Below are 21,793 nucleotides of genomic sequence, written 5' to 3'. Positions count from 1 at the left end.
CATGAACAAAAATGTATAAAAAATCACGAAGGATCTGCAGGTAAGATGGAAGTTGATGGAATATGTAAAATATTCAATCGTTCAAAGCACAGTGTCCAATATGTCAGCTATATTGGGGATGGTGATACGAAAACATTTTCTGAATTGCAGAAAAATCATAACTATGGAAGTGATATTGTGTTGAAAAAAATCGAATGTGTTGGTCATGTACAGAAACGAATGGGTAATAGGTTGCGACAATTAAAAATCAATATGAGAGGAAAACAGTTGGCTGATCATAAGCCACTAAGTGGAAAAGGTCGATTAACAGATAAAGTTATAGATCAAATCACAACGTACTATGGTAATGCTATTAGGAGCAACAAGGGATCATGCATGGATATGCGTAAAGCTGTGTGGGCTATATTCTATCATAAACGTTCTACCGATGATGAACCTCTTCACGAATTTTGTCCACAAAGTGAGAATTCATGGTGTGCGTTCCAAAGAGCAAAAGCTGCTGGTTCTGAGAAAGGATTCCAACACAAGAACAGCATGCCAGCTGCAGTGATGGACTGTATAAAACCTATATTTAAAGATCTTTCAGATCCCAAACTTTTGAAACGTTGCCTTGGGGCAAAAACACAAAACTCCAATGAATCATTTAATTCCCTTGTGTGGAAACTATGCCCCAAAACAAGCGGATCGAGTAAACTTATCGCACAGCTTGCTGCATATGAAGCAATTATATCATTCAATGATGGGAGAATAGGTCGACTTGAATGTATAAAAAGAATGGGCTTTCGTGTAGGACAGTATGCAATTGAATCAGCAAAAAAAGCTGATAAAAGTCGAATTTTTGATGCAGAAATTAGTAGTTCAGCTATGAGTTTAGAAAGTCGCAGAGCAAAACGCATGGCAAACTCTGTAAAATTTGAAACTCAGAAAGAAATAGAGGGCATTCTATATGAAGCTGGAAAATTTTAAAGCTGCTTTATATTTTCTTTAATAAATTAAAATATTCTATAATACTTGTGTTATATAGATCTCTATTATATAGACTATGATCAACTTTTAACTATCACTTAAATTTTCTTCTTTTATTTAAGTGAATTTGCAAATTTTGTATTTTTTTAAAGAATTTAGCTTTTTTTCGAAGATATTTGTGCCACGTAAGTATACATAAGAAGTCATATTTTTGTCATTTTTTGATGTTTCATTCCAAAATTTATTAATACACTGGCAAATAGTCATAGTTACATGTATAAAATGTATTTTTTTATGAAAGTTCAAAATAGATTACTTTATTCATAAATTTATACTTTAATTGCATTTATCTCAAAACGCTGTTTTTACAACTTGCGCGCAGGATATTTCCAAAACTATTTAAGTAACTCTTTTGCAAATTTGTAAACACTTAACAACAATTATGATTACCCTTGTGTTCTACTGACATTGATATACATTGTAAATTAACACTTTTATGACCATCTTAAAAGCAAAAATTATGCAAAATTAATTTTTATATATATATTGTAATATTTAAGAATAAAAATTTTAAAATAATAAATATATAATAGAACAAAATTAGAAACTAAATCTTTTCTTTAATTTAGCATTAAATTTCTTACTAAAAAATAAATATAAAATTAAATATCTGGCGCGCAGTGAAAAGTTGAATTTTCGAAAAATGAAAACATAATTTTATTTAAGATAATTTTTAAGTATCTAAATATTAAATTTTCTTCATTAATTATTTTTTTATTTTATTATAAATAATGTATCTACATACTCTGAAAGTTTTATGCATATAACTGGAATAGTTGTTTTTTAAAAAAATGAGAAACATTGGTCAAATTTTGAACATTTTCGGATTGTTAAAGGTGTACTGTCCCCTTAAAGAAACACTTATTACTACCCCTTTTAATTCCACTAAATACCCATTTTGGATTCACTTTAGTTAGGGCCATGGAATCCAAAAATTAACGAACACTGTTTCACACAACACAGAATAAAGCCAAATACAAAATTTCCAGATTGTTTCCCGATTTCCCCCCTTTTCCGATTAAAGAACCGTAATTCGTCCATTAATATCACATGACATATCCCATGATCTCTCATTTCCCTCACACAAAATAATGCGTAATCGGAACTGAGTACTGCTCACATTATTACCAAAGTCCCATGCAGTAACATTTATCGCCTCCAAAATGTCGCCAAACTACCAGTTACCATATTCTAAAGATCAGCCGGAATTTCTTTGAAAAACTTTTTCTTGCTAGCACACAGAGTTAATATTTTTTCCTACTTTTCTTATTTTTAATTTCCCATTGTAGAAATTCCAGTGAGAATTACTATAAACATTCATCTACCTTCATCAAGGGCCACAATTCTGCACCGAGCCACATGCCTGAGCAAAAGCTGCTGAATATTAAGATTTTTGTTGTTGTTGCCTGTGCTCACTTGTCTGATGTAGTCAGCCCAAGCCCACAAAATTCCTCATGGCAATGAGCACCAGAATACACCTACTGTTGGCAATAGCCTTGAGCACCATTCAGGTGACAGTGTGATTTAGCTCAGTTCCGCCTCAAATCGGGCTTTGTTAGTGAAATTGTTTTAGCAAAACAGTAATTTCACAATAGTTGCTCTACTGAAATTTCACACCTTGAAGGGGACTCTAATGATTGTTAATAACCTTAGGAAAATGATAACGAAATTTGAAAAAAGAGGATTGTTTTCTGTTTGTCCTGGGTGAGGAAGAAAACCTGCTTCTGCAGAAGCAGTACAAGAGGTTGCACTTCAGGCCATAGAGGACACAGCTTGAAAATTTCAGTATAGCACAAGTGTCTGGCATGTAACAAAGGTGCTGGATAGATCACATTCTGTCTGTAAAATCTTGTGGAATATCCTCCGATATTACCCTTATAAACTTGACTAATGCAGCGGTTGCTTCCATGTCATTTTGACACTCGACTCTGGCTCTCACTTCAGTTTCTTGCTTGCTTTGAGGTTCATTCAGAATGGCTTTTGAATATCCTCTGGACAGACAAAGCACATTTTCATTTGGATGGTGCAATAAATACTCACAACTGCCGAATTTGGGAATCGGAAAATCCATGCCCTGTCTTAAAGGTTTTGTTTTGTATTCACAAAAGTGACAGTATGGTGTGGATTTTCTACGTCATTTATTCTCAGCCCATACTTCTTCGAGAAGTTAAGTTCTGCAGGCCCAGTGACATGCTCGATCATCGGGCAGCGATATGCATCGCTATTAGAGAGCGAAAGTATTCTGTCCCTGTAAGCACGTCAATGACTTGCACACATAATCTTTATGCAACGTGGAGTTCCTCCATACATTGCACAGTATGTTACAAATGTTCTTAAATGTCATTTTACAGAACAACGTGTCATTAGCCAGTATTTTTGTAGTATAAGGCCTCCCTGATCCCCAGACCTGAATCCATGCAATTTTTATATTTGATGATATTTGAAACATGTAGTAAATCGTGACAATCCAAGAACTTTACCTGATCTAAAAGTCAGTATTTGACACTACGTACTGAACATTTCCCAGCGCACACTTTGGTCAAACGTGGAACATGCCATTTTGTGATTTCAAATGGTAGCAAAAAATGATAGCCGTCATGTGGACCATGTTTTTTGTAACAAAATTTGTAAAATTATAAAACTATATTAAAGATGTGGCTAAATGTGTAATTTATTAATATAATGGCCTTTAGTGACGCTATTTGTAACTAATCTTTTTTTTTTTTTTTTTTTTTTTTCCTGAAAGAAATTTTTATCCCTTTGTTATGTCCACCATAAAATTTCACAATTTCCTGACCATTGGTTTCATTTGTAGGCAGCTTGAAATAGGACTTTTTAATTATAGACGTCCTGTATTATATATATGTACACTGCGAAAAAAAATGGGACAGTTGTATATGTCCCGTTCTACTGTGCCGATTGATGAAATTCAAATTGCGTTCTTCATGTCTCGAAAGCGTGACTTACGGTATATATTAGATTTATATATAGCATCATTCTAACATAGGTATTTATATACAAAATCGAACGTTTTTTTAAATAAGATGCCATTTTTTCCATATTTTGATTTTATTACTCAAATTATGCCAGACTACCAAGTTTTGTAAAATTCGCATGAGTAGTTTTTAAAAAATTAGCTCTCAAAATTTTAGCTCCTCAATATTAATTGAATTTGGGGTTAATCTTTGGATTATGGTAACTCGGCGAAAATTTGGCGACCAACCCTGCTACAGCAACCTGCTAGTTTTTGTTTGGATGCCATTTTGTTTTCACGAAGTAAAGGCTTTTTTTTTTTTTTTTTTTTTTTTTTAACTCAACATTTCCAACAATCTGCTAGCCGAATTACACTTATGCTAGAACTTTTATGGAATAAAAGTGCTTAATCATGATGAAGACTAGGTGGGAAATTGAGACAAAGTGCAGAATCGCCCACTGCTTGCCGCGTTTTTACGAATTGCACATACACGGTATCATCCATGTACACGTCGATCTATTTTCACTTAAAAAAACATCCCAGAATTGCATAAAAATGTCATTGCGCACACTCTTGACTATATCCATGTACACTGCTAAAGTCCTAGCCAGCAACCTTTATCGCCTTACCAAAATGTCTCCAAACTACCTGTTACCATATTCCAAAGATTAACCGAATTTGGTATATATTTATTAATATCTCATTTTTATTAAACTTTTTTTATTCTTCCATACACATTTCGAAATTTAGGTTCATTCCAAATAAAATTCACCCATTTTTTATGATTTAATTTTAAAATTTGTATTTTAAAATATTTTTTATAAATTTTTGAATTATAACCTATAAAATTTTGAGTAGAGTAGACTTTAAGGGTACCCCTTGTATTATGGCGAAGTTGTTGTTTGATTTATCGCCAAGTTGTTGTTTAATTTATGTTACCCTGAGTAGTTGAATGTTATGGAAACCCTATCGGGATGTAATCGGGTGCATGATTCTGGGAAATTTTCAATCATGGAATGTTTTGTAAGCGTTTTTGTGGTGTGTGTTGGTTTGATTCTTTAGACGGTAGAATGGCCGAATATAGTGAGATTAATTTGATGTTTGTGTATGATTTGGAGCGAAAGGGGAAAAGAGCTTTAATTGACTGGTGTGTAAATGAAGGTTTACTTAGTAGCCATTATAACTGTCCTATATGTAGGAAGTATATGCGTTTAGTCGAACGTAAAAACCGTTTAGATGGATTTGAATGGGTTTGTAGGAAGAAAGGTTCAGATGGTCACTATGCGAAGTGTTAGATCAGAAAGAGTACCTGGTTTGAATAAAGTAATTTGAATATGATTGATATTTTGATTTTTAAGTGGCTCTGGGTGTACGAAGCGAACTCGAAAATCATGGCAAGTGAATATTTGCTTTTGGTAGTGCTTAAATGTATAACATGTTTTTCCTTTTTTATGTTATTTTATTGTTTGGTTTAAAATTTATTTTATTGAGATTATGTATTTTTTGTTTGCCTATATTGTAGAATTTGGTGCTTCTTAGACTTTTTAAGTGAAAATATATCGATGTGTACATGGACAACGTAAAGGGACTGCGCAATGCAAGTTTGTGCAATTCTGGAATTTTTTTTTTTTAAGTGAAAATAGGTTGACGTGTACATGGATAAAGTGAAAGGAGTGCGCAATGCCATTTTTGTGCAATTCAGGAATTTTTTTTTTAAGTGAAAATAAGTCGATGTGTTACATAGATACTGAGTTTGTGCAATTGTTTGTCTTGTAATTTTGGCTTTGTGTAGCCGCTTCGCAAAGCCAAAATAACTAGTCAAAGAATTGCACAAAATCGGTATCTATGTACCGCCAAATTTTGCCAAGGGGTACCCTAAACTATACTTTTACCAAAATTTTTATCATCATCTTAAAGTAGGTGTACTTTTAAGCATACCTGCAAAAAATTTTTATTCAAAATTTTCTAAGATATACACGAATTTACATATTTGTGCGGTTTGAAATTTGGCATCTTTTTCTGAGCGATAATAACAGCAAATGTGGGTTATGTATTTTTTTATAGTGAATTGCCACTGCTATATTTAACCTTAAATTTCAAATAAATTTTTAGACAGAATTAATTATATGAATTTTTTAACCTTTCTAAATTTATGATGCGTAATAAATATTTATTAATACTATATGAAAAACTGTTTTTTAAATTACAGATGATATTATTGAAATTTTTAGCTTTTTTAAAATTTCCTTCTTTTTTCCTCTTTTTTTACTTCACTTCATTTAAATTGAATTGTCTGAAACTGACAAAAGTTTGTTTGATGTCTATTTTCACAAGGTTGTGTCTATTTTCACAAGCAAACAAGACGTTGACACTTTGATTCATGTCCTAGCTTTAAAAAAAAAAAAAAAAAAAAAAAAAAAAACATATATATAAACATAAATTTTTGCATTAATCCTCTTAGAAAGAATGTTTTAAGTAGTAATTTTCTCTCGTGTTGTAGATTATATAAAAAGCATCTTCTTTGATATAGAATTTTTAGGCTTAAAAACTCTAAGTAATATGATCAAGATTTTTTGCACCCGATATAAGAATCGGGTCACACGGTGATATAGGTTAGTGCTGCTGGAGAGGTTTATTTTTTTTTTTTTTTCATTTAACAAAAACCTTTTAATTCAAATATTTATCCTTTGAACATTGCTTTAAACTTTACTTATAGTTAAAATGTCTAGAAGCTGTCTTCAGCTGAAACTCATTTAATGCTACTGATATTTTTTAAAAAATTGACAAGAATGCAAACTTTATGGAAGTGTAACTATCTAAAAATCTTAATTTTCTTGTGTCAGCGCTGAAAACAAATGTAGAAGGAAATTAGGGAGAAACAAAAATTTAAAGGGGAATCCACTTCAGGGAAGTCGTGTGTTAAAGAGAAAACACTTGGACATGTACACCACCAAATAGCAGCAACTAATTTTGTGCTAACGAAAAAGACAAATATGATATCATTGCAGATTAAAGTGAAGAGCAACTGGTTTTCAACTATATGGTTGTTTAAATTTAAATTACTTCGTAGAACATAATATTGTGTCATAAACAGAACATCGCACATCACAGGATTTCTCAGTTGAATTATTTAAAGGTTATCCTGTGACATATATAGATATCAGCTAAAGACGTTTTCCTGATGAAACCAGTCTTTCCTTTCATCTGATGCCTTCAAAATGCTTAGCCTGTAAAGACTGATAAAGGCTCTGACTAAATACTGATGAAATGGATTGATTAAGATTATTAAGTTACGACAAAGTCGGGCTATCTACTTTAAAGGAGGGATGCATTCGTGAAGAACTTTCTAAGCAAAACCAGCTTGTATACACGTTACACATGAGAAAACCATGAAAACGCCCATGCAACCAGCCCGTTCTCCGGGATCCGAACCCCGGAGCGAACTACAGTATTCACCACTCGGCCAAATGTGGGGCCTTTTGAAATGGAAGGTGATAAATTTATTTCAAATTAATGTTAGAAATACCAAGATGTTTTGAAAAGTTGGATGCTTTTTAATATATTTGCAGAGTGCCTGAAAAAAAAAAAGAGCAAGCCATTAAGAAGAAAAAAAAAATTTTGCATAAAATTTAGTATTTTTTTAATTTTATGATATTTAATTCTTGCAATTTCAAAAATAAAATATTTGACTAAAATATGAATAACATTTTAAGAAATTAAATATAGGATGATAAAATTGTGTAAAACAATGGGCACACTGATCAAACTGTTTAAAGTTGTGTGTATGCAAGTCATTCTAAATTAAAATGTCGGATATATATCTCTCTTATTTATATATCTTTTCTGAAAAGGACATTGAAAGGTGTGTTAACTGTGCTTTATGGTATTTTCTCTTTTAATATATGCAGTTTTCAAACGCATCGTAGTCTGAGTCACAAAGTATTCTTTCGAAAGAAACGCAATTCAAATAAATAAAATAAAATTCTAGAAAATTTATATTAATAAATATATTTAAAATGCTCATTTCGAATGAATAAATGGAAAATTTTTAAATAATTATCTGAAAAGAATCAACACAAACAAATAAAAAATAAAAATAGTCTAAAAATTTAAAAATTACCTAAAATAATAATTACAAGGGCAATCCCAAAAAAAAAAGGTCTCCTATTTTTTCGGGACGTAGAGAAATTTTTAATACGGTTGTTGGCAACACTATTGTGAGTGGTGCCTTCTCCGCTACCACATAAGCACGCAGGCGCTTCGCTCGGATGCTCAGTCTTGGCTTGGCAGCCATTCGAAGTGGAGCTCCCGATAAACGTTACCGCCAAGTGCGAAATGCGCTCAGTTATTCGATTTTTGAACGCAAAAGGCGTTAAACCGGGTGAAATTCACCGCCTATTGACGGAAGTGTATGGACAGTCATGCATGGATGTCAAAAACGTTCACAAGTAGTGTAGAGAGTTTACAGCCGGTCGTACTGAAATTCATGACGAAGAAAGGAGCGGGAGGCCATCAATTGCCGACGAGACAGTCGCGAAAGTTGAGGAACTCATGCGTAAAGATCGGAGGATCACTCTGGATGCTCTCTGCATTTTAGTTCCTGAAGTTTCCAGAAGAAGGTTCAACGCTTCCTGAAGGGCATGGCAGCAAGCTGGTATGACATGGGAATTATAAAACTGCCACAGCGCCTACAAAAATGCATCGACCGAAATGGCGATTATGTTGAAAAATAAAGCATTCTTCAATCTTTAAAGTGATGTAGCAATTATAGAAAATAAACAGTTCTTTGTATATCTAAAAATATAGGAGACCTTTTTTTGGGGATTGCCCTCGTATGACCCAAAAAAATTATAAAGAAAATTTTTTGAAAAAAAAAATAAGGAACTACTCTGATATGCGTCCTCAAGTCGCCAACTCCACGCTGCCATATTATTATCTAAATTTTTTGTCTACATTTCGAACCTTATACCTAAAATGTCTCCAAAAATGCCGTTTTTGCACATGCAAAAACCATGTTTTGAACACACAATTTAAGCTACAAATCCGAAAGAAAAACAAAAAATTTAGATAGCAAAAACGTAAAGTTTCTAACCCAAAACATTTGACTAGAATTCATGTGCACAGCGATATGTTTTAACTTCAAAAAACATCTACGAATGGCACAATCTAGGCAACGAACGAATCTACGAACTACACACACCTCGCTTTAATAAATTAACATAACAACAATAAATTTCAAAGAATACCATGTACACAGCGATATGTTTTAACTTCAAAAAACAGCTACAAATTGCAAAATCTAGGCAACAAACGAATCTACAAGCTACACACACCTCGCTTTAATAAATTAACATAACAACAATAAATTGCAAAGAATACCATGTACACAGCATTCTGTTTCAACTTTAAAAAACATCTACCAATTGCACAATCTAGACACTACGCACTAATCAACAAAATAAACTAAAATAAATTTTAAATAATTTTAAAAAACAACAATAATGACAGAAATTCCTACTAAAAAAACAATGAACATAACATTCTACAAAATAAGAACAAGGATAAAATAAAATGCACTTACCATGAATTAATGCTTTTTCGAACAGCAGAAATACCAATTTCATACCGCCACGTAATCACGTATTTATATGACAGCCAGACACACTATCCAGAAAATTCATACTATGGTTTACAAATAAGTAAAATCACAAATCCCTATTTCTATCATGCACAGCCACTGAAAATAATCTACCAGACCCTCTTTCCACACCTTCAAATACCCACTGTCCCTCAACAGGATGACCACGATATTTCCTTTTGCCAAACTTCAATGAAACAACTTCCAACATTTTATCTTTTCCCCCTATCTTCTCAGACACAGAGCATGACGCAAACCAACGAGCTCCAGCAAAAAATTTTTCAACGTCGACAGGGTTGCCATGCAACACGCAATCGCGCCTAAAACCAGCGCAGAAGACATATCGCCACATTTGGTGAAATTAGGGCGTATATCGGAGTTGTACCAAAAATAAATGATGCACCTTTTATTTAAACTATGCAGTTTGAATGGGTAAATAAAAATTTTGAAAACAGTTATTGGAAAGAAACCATGTAACTTAAACAATTAAAATTTCAAAAAATATATATTTAAAATAATAACATAAAAATACAACATAAAGAACATTATTTGAAAGAAAGAACGTTGTAACTTTTTTTCCTCTCACGCACAATGTAAAAAGGAAAAGGAAAATAGGTTGCCATATATTAAAAAGTGAACTAATCTTGGTGCAAACCGAAAAAAAGCACCCATATAAAATTTTGAATCTATCCATAAATTTCTCACCAAGTTTTACAAAATTTAATATTTAGACATAATTTGAGTCATAGAACCGAAATATGTAAAAAAATTGGTATGTTATTTCAGAAAAAGTCGGATTTTGTGTCAAAATACCTATGTTAGAATAGTGCCATATATAAATCTAATATATATCCTAAGTTGCGCTTCCGAGTCATAAAAACGCAATTTGAATTTTGTCAATCGGCCCAGTAGAACGGGAGATATAGAACTGTCCCATTTTTTTTTTCGCAGTGTACATGTATACACTGACTACCAATAAGTATTTGGACACCTATGCAAATGACGATATCTGCGATCCTAAGGTACGTCACGGACTACGCCGGTATATATCGTGTAGGAAACAGCATCGGCTCTCCTCTCTGATTTCGAGAAAGGTATAATTATCGGGTATCACAAATGCGGCCGATCCTTAAGGGACATATCTAGCGATCTGAAGTACTCAAAATCGACAGTGGCCTACGTGATTAAGAAGTGAAAGGTGAACGGTGATTGTCGAAATGTGCCCCGAGTCGGCAGACCAACGAAAGTGGGAGATAGAGACTGACGAGTGCTGTCCAGAGAAATTCGGAAGAACCGCACCCAACCGATGGCCCCCATCTGCGAGAAGTTTCAACAGGCATCCGGGAGTATTGTTTCAATGAATACCATCTGTAAAGAAGCACATCTGCTTGGTTTTCATGGTCGTGCTGCTGCCCATAAGCCTTTGATCACAAAGTCCGACCGCGCTGCTCGTTTAATGTGGTGCAAAGCACATCAAAATTGGACCGTAGATCAGTAGAAACGGGTTCTTTGGAGTGACGAATCAAGGTTCACCCTTTACCGTTCAGATGGCAGGGTCTGGGTCTGGCATCTAGCTGGAGAACGTCTCCTGCCCGAATGCATTGTGCCAACAGTCAAGTTCGGCGGAGGTGGAATTATGGTCTGGAGGTGTTTCTCCTGGTATGGGCTAGGACCCTTGGTCCCTATTCATGGTAAGCTCAACTCCGATGCCTACTGCACTATTTTGGATGACAATGTGCTTCCTACGTTGTGGCAGTTTTACGGGTTGGACCCCTGTTACTTTCAGGACGACAATGCCAGTTGTCATGTTTCGACGTTAACCAAGGCTTGGTATGGTGCCAATGGAGTTCATCGAATGGACTGGTCTGCCCAGAGTCCATACCTGAACCCTATCGAGAACCTCTGGAACGAGTTGCATCGCCGAATTCAGGGGTGCACTACCCGTAGAAAATCGGTGAAGGAACTTCTCTGTCTTCTCCAAGCAGAGTGGAAGAAAATACCACTAGCTGTCATACAAAGACTTGTGTAAAGTATGCCCCTGAGGGTCTACGCTGTAATTACCTCTCGTGGAGGCTCTACCAACTATTGATTTTGAATAAAGTTAGTTTTTCTTTTCTATCACAGGTGTCCAAATACTTATTGGTAGTCAGTGTATGTGTGTATACTCGCACAAATTTATATATGCATATAAATGCATTTCTGAATATGTTTGATGTTTATATTTATTTTTGCATTATTCCTCCGTTCCCTTATCTATATCTTTGTGATTCTGTTTCCTTTTGCTTATTTTAAACAAATGATGCATGAAACGAAGTTTTTTAGAATTTTTCCCTTGATGTATTATAGGTATGGATGTAAAACCTGGAAAAGAAGGTGGTACATGGCTTGCTATGAAGAAAAATGGAAAGATTGGTGCATTATTGAATATCGTGCAGCCTGATAATGAAATACTCCCTGATAAGAAAGGCAAAGGTAAAATCAAAATATTTGTTCTGAATTCTCATTTCTTGAAATATCAAAGGAGAGAAAATTACAGTGTATTAATCTGTTTATTTCATCATAACTATTGTATTCTTTAATACCATAATAGTCAATTATGAATCCTGCTATTGTATTCCTTAATACCATAATAATCAATTATGAATCCTGCTGTAAGTTTTTAGTTATTAGAGAAAACAAATGCTTATGTAATTGAAACTAAGGAAATGTGCATTGCAAGTGAATGTGTGAAAGTACAATATTTTTTCCCCAGTAGTTTAGACTATCTAAAATTTAGTAACATTCTTCATATTTCAGTTTATTGAATGTATTTCTTAGTAAAATGTCAAAGTAAATGAATATTTAAAACTAAAGTTATAAAAAGTAAAATGAGTCATCTTGTAAATTAGTCTCTAAATCTGAACTGGCATTAGGACTTCATTGATGATCATGGCATTCACTTGTGTGTCTCTAAATTTCTGAAACATTTCTGCTGAAGCCACATGGGCTGAGAGTGACAACTGGTGAAGAGTGCGTCTCTTTATTTTAATAAATGTTTATGGGATGCCTTTGTTATTTTTGTTTCTTATTGAATGAAATTTTTGCACAGTATGAATGGCTAGCAATGTTTGCTATCTTATCTTAGGGCCTATGTTCTAGAAGACTGAATGTTTGTAAGTGTGTAGTTTCTTTGCAGTATGGAGGCATTTAAAATACATGGCAAATGAAAGTCCTCTAGAGTTTGGTGGTAAGGGATGGGAGGATCCTTGGATCCATCTCTCAGATTCTCCTTGAAAATTGGGATAAAACTAGGCAAAAGTTGACTGTTACCTATAAGGTGCCCAAAGCCTCTGCCACTGACAGATGCATACTGTGCTGCACTGTATTATAACTCTGTTTTATTCTCTTCCTATATCTTTTCCTTGATTTAATTCAGTGCTGTTATATATATTGTATGTTTATGAAATTTATTGAATAACCGGTTACTCAATAAATAATTGTAAGGTTGAGTTTTTATATCAATTTATGACATACAGCAGACAATCAATCTGAAATATTCAATTATCCACTCACTATGTAATGTGTTACTGAGCCTTGAATCAAGAAATCCCAAAATATTGTGGGTTTTTTTTTTTTTTTTTTTTTTTTTTTTTTCCACCACTGTCTTTCAGGGAATGTTTTTCTTCATCGACCACCTTACATTTTTCTCTGTAGTAAACAGCATACAGTGTCATTGTGATACAAATAACTGCATGTAATAACTTTGAGATAACAATTAGATTAAGAATATGAAGAAACGTTTTGATAAAAATGGTTTATTAACTTTATATTTAATTACTTTTTACATTATTAATGTTTTTAATTTACAAATTAGAACAGGTTTTCAGAAACAAAATTGAAAATTGTAATTGAGCAAAAGTTCAATTTTAATCAATCTGAAATAAACGGACATTCAATCTGAAATATTCAATGATCCACTCAGTATGTAATGTGTTACTGAGCCTTGAATCAAGGAATCCCATTTTTTTTTTTTTTTTTTTTTTTTTTTTTTTTGTTTTTGTTTTTGTTTTTCTCACCACTGCCTTTTAAAGGAATGTTTTTCTTCATCGACCACCTTACATTTTTCTCTGTAGTATACAGCTTACAGTGTCATTGTGATACAAATAACTGCATGTAATAACTTGGAGATAACAATTAGATTAAGAATATGAAGAAACGTTTTGATAAAAATGGTTTATTAACTTTATATGTAATTACTTTTTACGTTATTAATGTTTTTAATTTACAAATTAGAACAGGTTTTCAGAAACGAAATTGAAAATTGTAATTGAGCAAAAGTTCAATTTTAATCATTGTGATGGCTGTACTTGACATGTTGATACAATTCTTTTAATATTCAGCATAAAACTACTTGACTTAATTCTTAAATCTCTTTGTTCAAAAAATATTCAACCTGTTTCTTGTCTTCTGTAGTAAATTATTGATTTCTACTAGGGAAGAAGAGGGGAACGCCAGTAATGCTCTTTGGTAATAACTTATATTTTGGGATATTTCTTCTGGATGACTGAATTCCAAAAATTAGCATACACATATGTTTTGAATAGGATATCTTCCTTCAATGTAATCAGGTCTTTATACATCATAATTTCAAGATCAAATATAATGCAGTTAGCAGTTCTAGACATGCTGGCACATCCAAATTTTCAATGTCTTGGAAGCCAGCATTAAAATATTTTAAATTTTTCAAGCAACTTTATACATATTACAGTAAACCTTTGCTGAATGTGGATTTGTGGAAAGCAATTTCACTTATATGCATAATCTTAATTGTTTCTATTTAACTAGAACTTGGTAGACTTCATTCATTAATGAATGAAGTCTACCAAGTTCATTTTACCAAGTTCATGCAAATTAGCATTCCTTCATCAACACTGAATGCTTGCTTGTATGAGCTCTTGCAAGAAGTTATGAACAATTTTAAAGGATTTTCATCGATTGAAAGTAAAGCCAAGAAACATATGAATTTCAAATGCAGTTAGCAGTGAAGGAATTTTAAGATGAAGAATTTGATGATCTCATAAACAAGCCAAAAATGAAAGCAGTGATAATAAAGAAGATAAAGTGCCTCTCAGACTTAGAAAAAGTTAGATTAATTGTTTAAAAAAAAAAAGAAAAGAAAACAGGAATTTTCCAATTTTGCAATCATCATCTGCATAAATGAAAAAGCAAGAGGACATTTGAGCATTAGATAACTTTCTGTTACCATGAAACTTTGAGAGATGCTTTAATCACTCCCCGCCCCCACCCCCCCAAAAAGTCCTTTCAATAAACATATGTTTTATTTTTTTCTTTTAAATGCAAACATTATGCATATTTTCTTAATCTGAATTAGGGTTTAACACAATTTTTTTTCCATAGAAAATTTAACTTGCACACGGAACACGATTATGCCATACATGAAATGTGTTAATGACATAATCCTCACATTCGGCAAGGATTTACTATATACCTTCTGAGGACAACTGGTGAAGAAGTTTTGTATTCTTGTGTTTTATTTTTAATGCAGCATTTTTTACATAAAATATAATTATTTAGATGAGAGTATTATTGAATTAAAAAATAAATAATTTTTGCATTTTTTATCCCTTATATATATATTTTATATGATTTCTTCTTTACTACATGGTATAGCTTCATATCTGGAAGCAATTAATTATCAATTTTACAATATTAATTATTTTTTGTAATCAATGGAATATTTATTTTGCCAATGAATTGTCTATGCACATTTGGCTGTGGACCCCCAGTCAACCCGTTGGTCATCTTTGACCCCTAGAGGGTCCATAATGACTGTTGGGAGCCCTTGTGCTAAATGTTTGACTTGTGTTATAAGAACTGTCACACATTCTGATATAGAGCGAGATTCCGAATTCCAGCATATCTCGATCTGGCAGTCTGTGGGCCACAAGTGCTTGTTGAAGTCTGCCCTTGTGTCCTTGTAGATTTTCAAAGAGTTAAAAAACAAAAATTTAAATTAACGTCATATACTACACTATAACTGAAAATCTCATGGTTTGGAAATTAGACATGGAAATCATGTATCACATAATTAAGGTAAAATAACATGCCGAACAAATATTAATTTAGAAGTCAAACAACAAAAGAGTCTCATCTCAACACACCAAAAGACACACTCTTGTTTGAGGAGATTTTAAAAATTCTCTTGTCACTCCTTTCTTTCCATAAGTTAGCTATAAAATTGCATGCATTTTACAGAAATTAAACTTTAATGTCATTTATTCTCCTATTAATAAATTCTCAAGTTCCATACTTAAGGACCCCATTCCGGATAGGAATTCCTGGGGTATTTACATGATTCCTTGTCAGTGTGGTTTAATTAACTTGGTCAAACTAAGAGAGCCTTAAAATTTCACATTAAGGGACATGAGATATGTGTCTGGAAAAAGGAAACGCAGAAGTCCTCTGTTGGCCAGCATTGTTGGTCCAAAAATCACACTTTCCATTTTTCTGCAGCCTGAATTATTCAAAAAACATCTTCCATTGGTGAATTAGATCTTCTAGAGGCATTCACATAAAAAAAATAACTTTCTGTTCTAGTTAACGACTCTTAATTCCAATCCATCTTTACCTTCAGCCTTGAAGGAAATTATGTGTTAGTTTTATTGTTTCATCAATAGATGTTGCCAGTAGCTTACCTCCTGTCCAGCTATTTTTATTTTGTCTCTTTCATTTGCACTTTGGCAGCTGAGGATGTTGGTTCAGTAAAACCATTGAAACTAGTCCTGTGAAAATTTGCAAATATAACTCTGATTTTTGTTGTTTGTCTTCTAAATTAACATCTTTCACTTTTTCTCTCAAGAGTAATGGTTTATGAAATTATCGATTATCAAGCCCCTGTTGATTCTCACCATCCTTTCATTTTATATTTATCATCAAATGTTTTGCAACCAATCATCATTAACTCATAAGAAATTATATGTATAGTTAATTCATTATCTGTCTGTTAGTCCAATAGATGCATAAGAGTTTGAAATCCTTCCTATGTGATAGGCATTAATAGTCTCTGTAACACAGTACCCAATGTTCATAATGTAAAGCTGGCTTCAAATTGGATTCAATCAAACTGGATTGGATCTTAAAGGAACATAAAGATACCCTTCATTTAGGCAGTGCTAATAGCTCGTAACCTTTGTATGATTATGATATTAATATTTCTTTGTGATATTAACTAAATATTTAGCTAATATTTTAGTGATATTTGTGTGATTAACTAAATATTTAGCTGTTCAGAGGAAAAAATACTTTTCATAAACATGACGAGAGTTATTTGGAATTTGGATTTATTTGGTATGGCAATGAGAGATAACCCTCTGCATAATTTTTTTATTAAAATTGGTTCAAAAACTGTGTATTTTTAATTGCATATTTCAAATCTGAATATATTTTAGAGTTAAAATATATGAAATTTTCTTCTATAAGAGTTTTCTTTTTTCGATATAGAGTTAGACCATAAATAAATAAATTTTTTCGACAACCTTCAAATTGAGGAATAATCATATAAAAACAAAATTTTGGAAATTAATCTTGGTTAAATTATGGTTTATTTTATGAAATACAAAGGTAAAATTTATATACTGATGAAAATATGCAAAATACTTACAAAACATTTATTAGGAATGAAGTTTAGTATCATAAACCTCAAATGAAGGCTTGAGGCAACAAACAGTACACTGTCTACAAGGTTCTTGACGAGATTTGGGGGTATATATAACTAGCAAAATATTAAGCAGGTAGTCTCATGGGATTGAGAGTTGAACTACATGTGTCTTTTATCTTTGAAAAGAGCTCGCAAAATTTTTCAAAACATGCTTGTGTATTTTGCAGAAATATGGACAATTAATGCCATCTGTTAACCCAGACTTAAATAAATAATTAAATATCACAGAAAAGCCGAAATGAAACCACGAATGGGAAAGGAGCGGGTTGAACAGTTAAATAGATTGGAAAAATGCAGCTCTGTGGAAATTGCGGGTTGCGTAAATTTTGCTCCTTCTAGGTTGACAATTTGAAATTATGGATAAAATTTAACTGCTGAAGATTGTGTTTTAAAAATGTACCTACTAAATAAAAATATGATTTTAACACAAATTTAGTTCTAAAAGATAGATGTAATTACAGCTAATTGAAATCAGTGCATAGTTTTATGTTCTTCTTCCAGCAAAATAAAGTCATTTTGATGCACATTGCATTTAATAAAAGTTATATAATAACAAAGCAATACATTGTGTGATGGATATTAAAGGAAGTAATAACATGTACGGTGTAAAATTTATCAAGTTACTGTGCAAAAAAACTATTTAATATGATTTATTTCAAAATGTTGCTCATCTTAGTTTCTTCTAAATTGCACTAGCATCAGGATAATATGATTTTAATGGTATGTAGGATAATTTTGAACTGAAAGCACGAGGTAGTATAGTTTCTCAGTTGTGCTATCTTATATAACATACCAAATTCATGTTAAGCAAAGGTTTTCTGCAACCGCATTTGTTTTACCGTTCTTAAAAATTGGTAAATGATTAACTCGGTTTATGCATATTTAAGTGTTGTTGCAATTAATTATTAGTTCAAAATTAATCATTTATGAAAAAAATTGGATACATTTAACCATTATGATCACGAAACAGTTATGTGAGGTAAGTCTTGAAGGCTTTATCATTGTGTGGTTTTCTGTATTCGAGTAGCCTAGACTCACCCATACCCGTGCCAGATTCTTTTTTAAGTTCTGGACCCATACAATCTATAAGCTCATGCATTTCATAGTGACCATCCTTTCTGTTTAATATTCACCTTCATTTTTCTTTTTGGACTCTTTTACTGGCTTCTTTTTAGTTATTTCTTCAAGAATGTCTTTGCCTGGTAAAATCAAATGGCCTTCATTGTTCTTGTCTTTTTCCACCCATATATTTAAATTTTCTTCACTTGAGCTTTCAAACCTTGAACACCAGCAAAAATTTGATGAGGCCTAAAACTGTTACTTTAAAAACTGAGCTTACATTTTCCAAAAACTGAAATTCTGTTTCTTTACAATATCAAGGTTTTCTCAAGGGATAAATTAGCATTAAATGCTTAACTTCATTCCATGTTGTACTAGAGGATTTTTTAAAATTATTTATTATAATTTTCACTGTTTCATTGTTAGTAGTTTAATAACTTCAAGGTAAAACATTTTGCTTTTTATAATCCTTTGATGAATGAAGATATTTAAAGTATTCTCCTGTATAGTTTTATTTCATAATTCATTGTTTCTAGATTTAAAATAATGAGGTTACTTGTCTTTTATAATAAAATAAGCGTTTTCTTCTAAATAATAAGACACTAAAAAAACTGGCTTGAAAAAGTTAGAGATTAGTGATTTTTAGATTTAGTTTGTCATCACCATTTCAATTAAGTGATGTTTGAAGAAGCAGGATTTGGTTAGCATAGTGACTTTTAGACAGTTTTCATCACCATTTCAATAAAGTGTTGTTGGATGAAGCAGAATTTAGTTATCATAGCATAGATTTGCATAGCAGTTTCTTTTTTTTTTTTTTTTTTTTTTTTTTCTATGGGGGGATAGCTAAAGGTATCTGTGATGAATTAAATTGCTACACTTTCAAAAATATGCTGTTACAGACTTCCATATTTCTTAACATGAACTGTTTTGTAATTTATTTAAAATGTATATTTTGCAGTCACATGGCAGCATAGGATATTAACCTTTTTATTATTATTATTTCATTTTTAAGAACTTATTAAAGTAGAATACTTAAATATTTTAAAGTACATTTATTTTATTATAATGGTATGCTTTTGTCCTTATAAACAATTGTTTTTGTTAAAATGAAATCTGTAATTTAATTTGAAATTTACTTTGTAGGTTTTTTAGCTGTTGATTATGTAGTTGGTCAGAAAGAATGCTTTAGTTACTTACATGATATAAGTTTGGAGAAAGAAAACTATAATGGATTTTTATTAGTCTTAATGGATCTTAGGTAAATTAAAAAAGAAACTTTTTATTATTTGTATAAGTCATTTGACAAAATTTTGATTTGCTATTTATTTTTATAGTTGTTTCAAAACTCCACAAATAGCATATTTTACCAATGCATTGTCACAACCACCTGTTACTATCGGACCAGGTATCTATGATTGTGCATATATATATATAATTTATAAAAGATTTCTGTTATTAACTTGATTACTTAAGATTGTTCTGTCTGCTAGCACTGTATTCAGTTAACCAGATTTCTTTTATGAGAAATGAAATTAATGTATTGAATGTAGCTTATGTTAGGAAGTTTTGAAAGATTGCCTGAAAACACCTATTAGACTGAGAGAACTCAACTTTGTGAACTTGTGAAGTGTCAAAAATGTATTAATGAGCTTTTTATTCAACACTTATTGACTGCAAGTTCATTAACTGCTTTTGTTTCTATTATTTTTTCTTTTATTTTTAGCCGTTTAATTCTTTACCAGCTAATATTTCCAATCGGAAACGAGAAAAAAATATCTAAATTAATTATTCTTCGTATTTAAAACTCATTTATTTTTTTTAATTATTGTCTGCGTGAATAGAAGGAAATATAACATATTATTATTAAGTGTAAATAGATAGTTATTGATGTTTTTATTTCCTTTATTTTTTATTTTGAAACCACATAATTAATTAAGGTAATCAATTAAAAATTCAAAATAGTTATTTAGTAAAAACTTAAATTTTCTATCAATCATACTTATGATTGTACGATAGGAAAAAAATTATTAGTCATTAAATGTGTGTCAGCTGGATGCAAAGGCTCCCAAATGTAAATATAACAAAAAAATTTTTCTTCCTTATTAAAGCAGCCAATACTTAAGCATTTAATGATATTCAAAAGTTGCATATTGCAAATATGGTAAATAAATTTCCTAATTTTACAATTAGCTGCAGAAGCATCTTTAATAAAGAAGTATCCCAAAACATATATTAAGAAATTTTTATGATAGTTATATATATATTTTTTTGCTAGATGATAGTGCAACAAACAATGTAAAAGTATTTAAAAAAACCTAATTATAATCAAATTCTTCAGGCTTCCTGACTTTTTTTTTTTTCAATTAAGTGGCATGAATAAAAAAAATGTATTTTTGTTGCTTAAGAAAAATTTTAATAATGATATGCATATTTTTATAATCAAGAGTAAATCTTCTCTTTTAGTGAATAAAACTTAGTTGGCTATTTCTATTACTAACTCCTTTCTTCTAGTAATTTAGCTACTTTTGTAACTAGATTAGGTATTTAATTTAGCTTGACTAACTTTGACTTAATGAAAAGTCTAGAATGAAAAGTCTAGAATTTGCCTTTTTCTCATTTATTACTTGCATTATATTTTAATGAATGATATAGTAATATTTCTGGTATTTATTCTTTCGCTGATGACCTTTGATTGCATTTGTTTCTGTCATTGTGCTTGTAGATAATTTTCATGTTTATATTTATCCTTAACTTTTAATTTTGGATATTTTTTGCTGCAAATTGTTTCTTTTCAGTTCCAATACATTCATTTCCTTTGTCATTATAATACAGTGAATTCTCTGTAAGTTGTTTACCAGTGTTTCCAAAGTTTGTTTATCTGTGGAGATAATCATCTTAGAGAAGTGATATTTAATACTAATGTTTATATGTGTTTTCAGAAATATTGCTGAATTTCAGAGGGTTCACTGTGTATGTGTGTGTGTATCAGGTCATTAGAGAAGTTCTGTATTTTTTTTTTTTTTAATCAAAGCGCATTTTCGTATAATTATTTTGTTACTGCTGATACAGAGTGACCTTTATTGAAGTGGTTGTTTCAATACTGTTTTTTCTATCCCATTGTATAATTCAAGCATATGACAGTAAAAAGTCAATACCAGCCAGAAACAAGCCAGTAAATGGCTGAAATTTTGTTTCAGTGGAGTGCTAAGAATGGAGAATCCAAAAGTTGATTTTTGTCATATTATGTTCTGTAAAATTTGTGCTATATATATGGAACAAATGTTGTATTTGGACTTGTGGAATTGGTCTAAAAATTTCGGACCACTTTGGGGATAGAAACAACAACAAAAATGTTGCTTCTAATGAGGCAGTTTAAAGG

General features: G+C 31.7%; 1 protein-coding gene across 1 annotated transcript in view; it reads left to right on the top strand.

Annotated features, from left to right (window-relative positions):
- LOC146999054 (transport and Golgi organization 2 homolog) overlaps nt 1-21,793 on the top strand; it is a 50,909-nt gene that overhangs the window by 6,549 nt on the left and 22,567 nt on the right. Inside the window, exons 3-5 of the mRNA XM_085813401.1 lie at nt 11,985-12,110; nt 19,558-19,672; nt 19,749-19,819. Coding sequence (XP_085669527.1) covers nt 11,985-12,110; nt 19,558-19,672; nt 19,749-19,819 — 312 coding nt within the window. The remainder of the gene's footprint in view (nt 1-11,984; nt 12,111-19,557; nt 19,673-19,748; nt 19,820-21,793) is intronic.

The sequence above is a fragment of the Stegodyphus dumicola genome, chromosome 1, assembly GCF_044657685.1.
Source record: "Stegodyphus dumicola isolate Sdum_Otavi_A_Nest chromosome 1, ASM4465768v1".
Lineage (NCBI taxonomy): Eukaryota > Metazoa > Arthropoda > Arachnida > Araneae > Eresidae > Stegodyphus > Stegodyphus dumicola.
The sequence above is the reverse complement of the archived record's forward strand: the minus strand, read 5'-3'. Positions and strand labels throughout refer to the sequence as shown.